Below are 10,257 nucleotides of genomic sequence, written 5' to 3'. Positions count from 1 at the left end.
CTGCTTCTTAATCTACATGTGAAATGCTAAGATATTCTGAACAGTTCATTTTGAAGTGAAAGGAGAAATTCTGCTGTATTTTGACATTGCAGGGTTAGGAAACACAGGCACCTGTTCGCGGGTTGGTCTTTAAATAAGAGAAAGAACGATTGATGAGGTGCATCCCTGGCACCCATCCTTACCGCCTTGCCTCCTCAGCTTTCATGGCCTACACATGAAGAGCAAATTTGTCACTTAGTCTGAAAAGGACAGAAAGTTGAGATGAAAGCATCACAATGGGATAATCCTATTACTGTAATTAGGGAATCATCATCTATCACTTCACCTGTAAACAAACCTTTTGTTTTCACTTCAGGACTTCCTGAGCCAGTGAAAGTAGTTCTACTTCGCTTTCAACTCTTCTAGAGCATGCAAAACCCAGTTCATTAAATTTGTATTTTATTATTATTCATTTATATATTTTTTATCATGAGTCATAGAAGCCTACTGAAGTTTTTCATCTGTACATATAACAGATCATTAAAAAGCTGCTTAAAATTTTTTGTTGATCTCTCTGAAATCTATTTTCTAAAGCAGTAGAATAGAGTTCTTGGCATAACAGTAGTATTGAAATTGATGAGGGAAATGCAAGGGGGGAACAAAAAGTAAAAGCAAAAATAGTCCTGTGATAATGAAGGATTGAACAACTAAAAATAAAAATTAAAAAAAAATACAAAAACAACCATCAGAGGAGAAATTAAACATTAATAGGAATATTCAAATGACTGTCCACTTTACAATAAATTGTGCTCGAATGCTCCATAGAATCACGATGAGCGTCAAACACAATAAACATAACTTTGGAGCATGCTTTGCTGGTTCTCAGCTCTCTCCAGATCAAGGTACTAGCTTATACGTTTGAACCTTAGTGCTATGCAATTGCTAACTACCCCAATTTTCTGTAAAGTATTTTAATGAAGAGAATACTAAATGAGTGTATAACAAATTACACTAAAGAATTCCACCGGATTTATCCATTTTCAAAGGCTTCAACTATAGAAATTATTTCCATGCCATTGTGCTTAATATAGAAAAAAAAGTCAGGTTTGTTTTCTATTTATTTTCTTTTGAAATTTAAAAACAAGTTGTAGTGTCCATTCTGCTTCCTAGGCAGGATTTGAAATTTTATTATTGCATCCTCTTCTATATATCCTGTTAATGTAGAGTCCATGGCTTTTCTGCATTACATCAGATACTTTTTTCAAGGACTTCAGTCATTCTCACCACTTTCCAGAATTTCTCACATTGTTGATGCACATACTGAAATGACTATCAAATGCAATTACTTCAGTGCAGGTGAACTACAATATCAGCAAGTACATGAACTTAAACAAGTAAATACAAATTATCAACTTTCAGACAATTTTTTTTTCCAGTTTTTACTGAAGACCTGCTAGTTTTCTAACATCAGAAAACAGAATTCAGCGCACTTTACTATTAGATTTAAGTGCCATCATTAATTGCTGATGAAATGCGTTGATTCTTTCCTTCTGGACTGGCCAGTTCAAGATGCAGCGAGATCTGAACATTCCTCTTCTCAAGCAAAGTGCATGATTCAACTTGTAATCTTGTATATTATGAAGAAAGATCAGTATGATGGAGTCTCGACTTTGTTCAATAGCTTGCTGTAAAGCATGATGCACCTTAAACCTGGGAAAAGTAAGACAAAATTTTAAGTTCAGGCTTGGGAACAAATGACAGATAGACCTTTGCACATAATAGCATGCTGTAAAATCAGGGTCTAAATTCAAAGTGAAGTCTTAATGTACGTTTTATGATATAAAACTCTCATTACTTACATCAAATTAGTTACATTTTAAATAAAGGATAAAGCATACTCTTAAAATATAACCTAAGTCTACTGTCTTGACATAGCCATAAATAGCAAGGTTCCTTCAAATTCATTGCTGAAGAGCAGTGAAAAGAGTTGCTTAAAGGTATATAAAAATGGATGCCAGTGATCACACCAATGACTGTCCTGTTTCAAACACATAATTTTAAGAACAGCAATCTGCAAAGGTAACTGTTGGATTTTTTGAAAAGAAAAAAAAAAAAGATATACATACAGAAGTGTTCAAATATCTACTAGTTTACATGTAGAGCAATTAAGTTTATTAAATTTGTAACTGTTCCAAAGGTAGGATATATGAAAGGAGAATTTGCATTGCATTTTTAATTAATTTAAATAGCAAAAAAAGATTACCTTGTTAAAAATCTGTTAAGAAATTTTCCCCTTACATACAGTATTTTATATTTTACTCACTTCCTGCACCATGGATCCTGTAAGAGATGTTCAGTCACAATAAAAATAATCTTCCTGCTCTTTCTTATGCTGTTAATTATAGCTTCAAATTCAGATATTCCTGCTTCAAAGTCTCGTTCTTCTAGACAAAACTTAACTTGAAATTGCTCATTTTCTTCCAGAGAGGTGAAGTTCGTCAATACCCAATTTGTGTCCTTTCTTGCATGAATAACATAGGCATCATAATCAAACACTTCCCGCAGTCTGTCAAGCTCTTTAAAGCCAAGTATTCGATTTATAGAAATATTCCAGTAGAAAGCTATTCTCCACCCTTCAAAATGGATGAGAAGAACGATGAAAATGAATTGCATCACAACAGTGGTAGTGATCACAAACAGAAGCTTAAATGGAGCGCTATCTTTGCAGGCTGCGGTGTCAAAATGCAACACCAGAGTACTGTGATATTTAGGTGGGGTGTTGCAGATGTACTGAGACTGCAATCCGGGTATATACACTTGAGTGACATTTAGCCAACTAGCAAACCAAGCAATGCTTTCACAGGTGCAATCAAATGGATTGGAATCCATCTCTAGTTTTCTCAGGCTCTTGAAAGCTGGACCAAACACATCTTCTTCAACTGACGTTATTAGATTTTTCTGAAGGTTCAACGTATTTAGAGAGTTTTGGTTATCAAATAAGGTTGCTGGCAGCAAATTCAAATTATTTGATCCTAAATCCAAGTTTTTTAACTGCTGCAAACCCTTGAAAACATGAACGGGAATCTCATCAAATCCATTTGATTTTAAATTAAGAACACGCAAGTTGGGAAGGTCTTTTAAAAAAAGAACTGGACCTCCTGGATTTGCTTGTTTCCAAAGTCGAGCTAAATTATTGTGCTGCAAATCCAGAATATCAAGTTTGTAAAGTCCATCGAACAAGTCTTCCTTTATGTTTGCTATGTTGTTATTGCTGATGTCCAGGACAGTAAGATTCCGTAGTGGATGAAAAGGTGAAGGAGAAATTGCCAGATTATTGCAACCTACCTTCCTTAGCATCAGTTTGCTAAGACTTGGAACAAAAATAAAAGATTCACTTCGCAAAGTCACATTTCTGTTGTAAGAAAGATAAATATATTCTATATTATTGAGACCTTCAAACTCATGACCAGTGAGCTCTTGATTAATTTCATTGAGACCAAGATCAAGAATTTTCAGTTGTCCCAAGAAGGAAAATGCCCCACTTTCTACTGTAGAGATCCTTGTTTTTGTGAGATTGAGAACTTGCAAGCTAGAATTAGCAAGTGATACAAATGTTTTATTAGTTATTCTTTGTAAGTTTATATTGCAGTTATAAAGACTTAGGTATTTCAGGTTTTTCAGACCTGTGAACATGTTAGTTGTGATTTGTGGAAAATTGTTATGATCCATTATAAGGTACTCCAGGCGGTATAACCATTGGAAGGAAAAATCTTCAATTTTCCCACTAAGTGCGTTTATCAGATTCAGATGTTTAATGCTGGACAATCCATAAAATAAACGTGAAGACACTTTAAAGATGTTATTATCCTCCAAGTTCAAGTACTCTAAATTTGACAGCCATTGAAATGAGTCATCCTCTATCACAGAGAGAGAATTTTTTGAAAGGTTTAAAATTGTGAGGTTTGTTCCTTGCAGACCCTGGAGAGTTAACCTATTAATGTGTGAAAGCTTCACATGGCTCAGTGAGAGGTTCTGAATCGCTGTGTTTGATAATTCCGTACAAAGTTTCTTTGTGCAATTTTCACCAAGTTCAACATTGTTCAGAATAAGGCCAAACAGATTTCCAATTGCTTGTAAACATCCTGTGTGAAACTACAAGGAAAGGAAAAAGAAATTTTGACCTAAACAAGAGAGTTATGTAAGAAAGTTGAACTTAAAGCCCAAATTTGGGAAGGTTATTCAAATCAGAACATCAGGCAAACTGGAACTCCTGCACACTTTTTCCACATCTGATTGTAGACAAACTTCTTGAAGTAGTATCTCATGTTCTAAAATTTGTAATATGATCATCATAATTTTGAGTGATACTCCTTTAGAATAAGATAAAATGTTTCTTAGTGAGATGAGAGTTTGTTACCATTTTGCATTCAACTGAAAATATTTCACTGTAAGTATTTTAGTAGTCGAGATAATCTTTCCATATAACTTTCTTTAATTATTATTTTATTGGGATACACTGTAAAAAAAAAAGTTAACAAAGAAACAGTTTTTCTGCATGAGCACAATCTATATTCATGAAACACAATACTACACGCTCACTTTCATGACATAAATCAGAAGTCACCATTTCAGTGCTGGCCCCTCATCTTGGTTTCAGATATCAGCTGAATGATGAAATACTCCATTTATCAATGTGGTTTAAATGCATATGGTTGCTTTCCAGATATCAGACTGGTAAAATCAGAGCAAGTTAAACTGACATAGGGTAACCTTTGCAATTACATCTACATAGTCATCTGCTGTACCCTTGTGCCAGTATGGCTATACGTGCAGCCATACAGTGAACAAGATAGGGAACTACCCTGGTCATAAGCTAACCATGCTAACAAAACTGTAGTTTCCCCAGGTGATCTAGTCCATCTCCTCACTAAAGTTTGTACCAGCAAGAAGGAGGAGTGAAGCAGCAATGGGAACAGAGAAAGAGGAATTGCCTCTCTTAACTATTGTACAAACTTATGCCAACTCAAAATATTCTTGCAATTACAATGTAAAAGTTTATACAGATTAATCAACTGATGAAAAAAAATATATCACTATTCATGCAAGTTTAGAAATGCAACACTTACCATCATCTTTAAAGGTTTGTATTTTAACACTGAGAGAGAACAAAACTGACAACAAGGTAGGTGGCAGAGCCAACACACTTAAAAAACAAACATGCACAACAAAGAAGTGGATATATTTTTCTGCAAAGATTATTTCTCTGGAGTACTCTACTTGCATATATAATGTTTCTCTCTGATAACTAGGGAGACCTATATTGTTTAACTGGTTTTGCATATTACAATTTTTCCCAGCTTAGATTTTTTCAGCTGTTCATCATCAGTTCTAAAAAGAACCCTGTATAAAATACACTTGGTGAGGGTTCACAGACATACTTGATCTAGCTCTTGCTTGAGGTCTCTGGTCTACATGAGACCAGCTCTTATTCAGTGGAAGGAAAATAATTTTGTATTACGTCTGAAGACCAGGAGTAATCCTATATACAATAGAATAGTTGCAGGTTTGATCTTGATAGATTCAAAATATAATCATAAAACAGAAGCCATACAATCATATGTTAAATCAGGATAGTTCCATTTTATACTTACACCAGCTGAATTTCTACTGAAATGCTTCCTACCTCTTTCAGGGGGTTTGATGACAAATCAAGACTATTCAATGAAGTGTTGCTAAGAAATTTTAAGTCTTCTTTTTTTAACTCAGTGATTTGATTGCTATACAACACAAGCTCACGAAGGTTCTTCAGCTGTTGCTGCAATCCTAAATTTGCTGACTTCAAGTGATTATGAGATAGATCCAAAATATTCAAATTCTGTAGAGAAGATGTAAATAAAAGTATAAAAAACCTTTTTATGTAATTAAAAAGAACATTCTGAAATATTGTACTAGATATTGGTTGCAATACTACAATTAAAATAAATTTGTCATAAAGAATGGCAGCTTTTCCACTCCTGAAGGAAGAAGCTTTCTGTATGCTCCAAGCTCCATCAACAAGGCAGTGGAAAAGAGAGGTCCACAACTTCAGTTCTGCTCCCTACACTGCTTTGTATATAGTTGAAAGTTAGCAAGCACATTTTATGTAATTGGAATACCGAGGGTAAAACAAATGTTTGGACCTATCCAAAAATGCATACTCACTTTCTTTTCTCCTCAGACCCTCCCTTTTACATGACTTTTGCCCACAAATATGCTACAGATAATACTTAACCACACCCAACCTACCAGGAGAAACAAAGGCAACTAAAAGCCTTTTTATTTTTCCAATCCTCAAAGCTCTGGGAGACAGTACATTTAGCCTAAACATTGATCTTTACAACCTGAATGTTTACAGCCTGACCTTGAGGATTTAGACTAGCAACTATCATTAGACTCATGCAACTCAGATTCCTGACCACGCCATATTTCATCAGCATAAATCCTGTGTGGAGAGATGCTTTGACAAGATGCAGCAGAGAAAAAGGGATGGAGAGCATTGACTCTCAGGACAGCTGAGGCTGCAGTGTATTTTGACACAATAAGACACTAAACCTTTTCTTTGGAAAATCAGTAAAGATCATATGCTGGGTATTTTCAAATGCAAATAGGCTTTGTATACACATACAATAAATTCCCCATGTACTTTATTTACCAGAAAAGGTGCATTTCTAGAGCTTACCTCCAGGGTTTTAAAAGGATCATTTTTTACTTCTATGATGTTGTATCCTAGATTGAGCTCAGTCAGGTTGCTGCAGGTAGCAAACACTCCATCAGGGAGTTCATGCAATTGATTGTGTTCTAGCTTCAAAATTTGCAACAGGGGCAAATTTTTGCACAATTCTGGTTGCAGTTTAGAGATGATGTTGTATCCCGCATTTAAGTAAATCAGATTGCTGTACTGGGTCAGATTTTCAGGAACTAGCTTTTTTAGCTGATTATGGGAAATGTCCAAACCTGTTATGTTATTTGGAAGATCAGAAGGAATTTGTGTCAACTTTAGGTGACTACAATCTGCCATTGTATTTCTAATCTGACATTGCTTTCCAACTGATGCACATAGTAAGCAAACAGATACCAGTCTGAAAGATAAGCTGTTCCAGCAAAGAATAGAACATCCCATAGTTTTATCTGCAAAGGCAAAATGAACACACGTTAACAAATCAGAATCATTTGATACAGCTCATACCTTATACCTTAAGCTGAAGGCTTAAGCAAGACAGGCACAAAAAATTCATACAGTTTGAGCAAACACCATTTTTTCACCATGATGTACTATCCATTTTGGTAGAAAAGGTATGTGTAATAACCACTCTTCACTGAAAATAATTATGTTTAAAGAGCTACTAACAATTTGTCTATAACTAACACAAATTTCCAACAATTCTCCCTTTTCAAATTAATTTTGCGTTGCTTTAGTATGCGTATAAATAATAATAAATGACAAATAAATATGACAAATTGTACACAGCCCCCTCAGTGTTAATCACCTATGCCCTGAACTTTAACTGTGCTTAAAATATTTGAAGATACATGCAGTAAGAATGCGTAATATAAATACCACTTCTTTATTTTACAATTCTTGCCTGTTCTTGTTTCACAAGCCAGCCACACAAAATTCGAACCATCTTTTCACCTTACTTAGGCTTTTGCTTGTCTTACTTCAGTTGCAGATAAAATAAAAGAAGGAATACTAGACTATAGAAAGGCGTATGAGCAGACAAAATGAATCTATACCGACCTTATACCTCACTTAGCTAGGAAGGAAAGGGAGAAGAACCAAGATGTAGAGAAAATGCTCTTCGTAGATTCAAGGCGTTTATTCAAATGCTTTCATAAAAACATACTCTTTCTCACGGAATCACATTTTTTTCCCCAGGAAACTTTAAGAATTAACATATTCCTCAATATCTTAAGTACTTCCATTACCATATCAAAATCTGTTCACCAGTGCACTGATCTTCAATCGTACTGCCTGTTTAGGCACTATGTTACATTTCTGATGAATCACAAACTTCTTCATATTTTATGCAGTTTCAATTTAGGCCTAATTCAATTTCAGTTTAAGACCTAAATTCATCTATCTATCTTGTAATACAGCTTTACTGAAAGTGAAAACTTATTCCACACAAATTCTGACCTGAACAGACCTGTAAGAACTCAGAATGGTGTGACTATCCTGCTCAGTCAGAGCTTGTCCAATTAAACAGCATTTCTACTGATCAAGTGACTTCTGTATCATTTTCATCTGAATTATCTCCAACAAAGGAAGAGGAAATAATTCAGGTGTGCTTCCCAGCATGTTTTTCCTTGCTTTCACAGATAGCAGTAAGTTTAGGTTCTGCTGCATTTTTTCTTAAAAGTAAAAAATACCAAAATACTTCTATTATTCCCTCTAAAGTGATAAGTGTCTTTGCAGTCCTCATATATACATATTCCTACGGCCTTCTGCCATCAGAGTGGAGAACCTACCCACCATCCTCAGTTCAAGTCTCAGTATGATGGGCTCCCAGGTGGAGAAAAACTGTGCCTGCTACAAGACAGATTACAGAATTGGATTTTAACCTCATTAGACCTTGGGAATTCCACAACAGCCTCTACAAAGACAAACTCTGAGGATGAGCCCTTGGTTCTGCAGGTCACATTTATCTATTCTTGAAAGTTACCACTCATTCATTAACACAACCTAGCCTTGAGCTCAAACTCCATGGCAAACTGCAAACAACGAAATGAAATTAAACCAACACATTTGTACAGAAAAGGCTTTTTGAAGCAACAGAGAAAAAGCTTTCTGAACAGATGTTTTAAAGAGAAGAGTTTTCAGTACTGTAACAAAACACTCCAATGAAATGTTGCTGCAACCTGCAGCCCAACGAGGCTTCAGCAAGTCAAGCTGAGTAACGTTCAGCCTCACAGGGGACCTGCCTGTGCAGGGGGAGCATGTTAGAACTGCTCCAGCATTACACTGGCCAGAGGGGGACCTTGTGAGTGCTTTCTTGGGATCAACCATAGCAAAAGACCTTCAGTAAAATCAAGTGGGAACAAGGAGACAAGGGAAAAAAGGACTGAAAGCATTACAAAGCTGTGTTCAAAGGACTGCAAAATACTGTTTAAAATAAGTCTTAATAAAAGTTAATTTTCTTGCTAGGCACTGCATGTGGACCTGCCCTGCCTCTTGCAGTTCAGACTGGCTCACCGCTCACCTGTGAGCAAACAGGAGAGGGGAAGTGACAGCAAACAACCCAACCTGGCAGTCTTGCAGGCAGGTACTGAACACAGGGGCCCATCCCCGCATCTGAGGAAGATGAGATTGCTCCCTAATTGTTCTCATTTCATCACTAAGTTCGAAAGAAGAAGAAATGCATTCACTATGCAAACCCCAACACTGCTCTTTGCCTGACCTGTAACAAGGCCAACAGGGCTGCCTTCTTGTGCTTGGCTATTTTCATTGAAGAAAGTCTGGAGACAGCTTGAAATGTTTTATGCTTTCATTGGGAACCTAGAGAAGTAAATATCATCAGATTTAAAAGGCAAAGTTACATAATAGCAGTTAAGGAAAAAAAGACAGAACAGGATTTCTCAGTGATACCAGCAAGGATCTTTAAAAATGCAGAACTGTAGCAGGGACCCTCCAGCATCTCGCAGAGATGGACACTCCTGCTCCCTCACTATTGCTTGTTTTACAGCAGAACTCTCTCGGCCAGCTGGGACCCCATCGCTGGGCACAAGCACCGAGGCACGTTCTCATTCAGCAAACAGCAATGGCACCAACTTTGCAAATTAGGAGAAAGCCACAAGCCACGAAATCGCCAAACTCCAGAGCAGAGCTTTAGCTTCGCCCTCTGACACCCTCGTTTATTACCGATAAGGGAAGAAAGACACGCACTTACCTCGGCAGGCTTTAGCTCCTCCAGCGTGGAGCCACCGGGCCCTCGAGCACGAAAACCGCGAGGTGAGGCCGGCCGGGGCCGGAAGGAGAAGTGAAAGTGAAAGCGGAGACAGACGCAGTGCTGCTGCTGGAAGCACGGTGTGCAGCATCAGGAGACTGCATTACGGCCCGGGCTGAAACCCAAGATTCAGGAAAGATGTGGGGCAATATCCCAAAAGCAGATGGGATGTTGCTGCTGTGGAGATATTTCTCTTATTGTGAAAACAGTGCTCAGTAAGGACCCATTGGAATCACATGAAATATCGCTTCTTAAAAAGGGAGTTTATGTGATGGTATATTAATTTTAACAAATA

At 36.8% G+C, this 10,257-nt stretch overlaps 1 protein-coding gene across 1 annotated transcript; it reads right to left on the bottom strand.

Moving 5' to 3' along the window:
* Positions 1–421: 421 nt before the first annotated feature.
* TLR3 (toll like receptor 3) lies at positions 422–10,054 on the bottom strand. The gene is made up of 6 exons (XM_003205774.4): positions 9,906–10,054; positions 9,417–9,514; positions 6,698–7,146; positions 5,663–5,854; positions 2,303–4,131; positions 422–1,689 (listed from the first exon to the last, which is right to left on the bottom strand). Exons 3-6 carry the CDS (start codon positions 7,136–7,138, stop codon positions 1,461–1,463), a joined length of 2,691 nt encoding a protein of 896 aa, XP_003205822.1. The 5' UTR covers positions 7,139–7,146; positions 9,417–9,514; positions 9,906–10,054; the 3' UTR covers positions 422–1,460.
* Positions 10,055–10,257: the final 203 nt, after the last annotated feature.

Source organism: Meleagris gallopavo, chromosome 4 (genome assembly GCF_000146605.3).
Source record: "Meleagris gallopavo isolate NT-WF06-2002-E0010 breed Aviagen turkey brand Nicholas breeding stock chromosome 4, Turkey_5.1, whole genome shotgun sequence".
Taxonomy (NCBI): Eukaryota; Metazoa; Chordata; class Aves; order Galliformes; family Phasianidae; genus Meleagris; species Meleagris gallopavo.
Note: the sequence above shows the minus strand (reverse complement) of the source record. Positions and strands in the feature narration are given on the sequence as shown.

Excerpts from the sequence above, each read along its gene's own strand:
- TLR3 (XM_003205774.4), bottom strand. The coding sequence starts at position 7,138 with ATGGGATGTTCTATTCTTTGCTGGAACAGCTTATCTTTCAGACTGGTA. Across the intron at positions 5,855-6,697 it reads ATCCTTTTAAAACCCTGGAG|AATTTGAATATTTTGGATCT; the intron begins GTAAGCTCTAGA and ends TCTTCTCTACAG. Across the intron at positions 4,132-5,662 it reads CATCAAACCCCCTGAAAGAG|TTTCACACAGGATGTTTACA; the intron begins GTAGGAAGCATT and ends CTTTCCTTGTAG.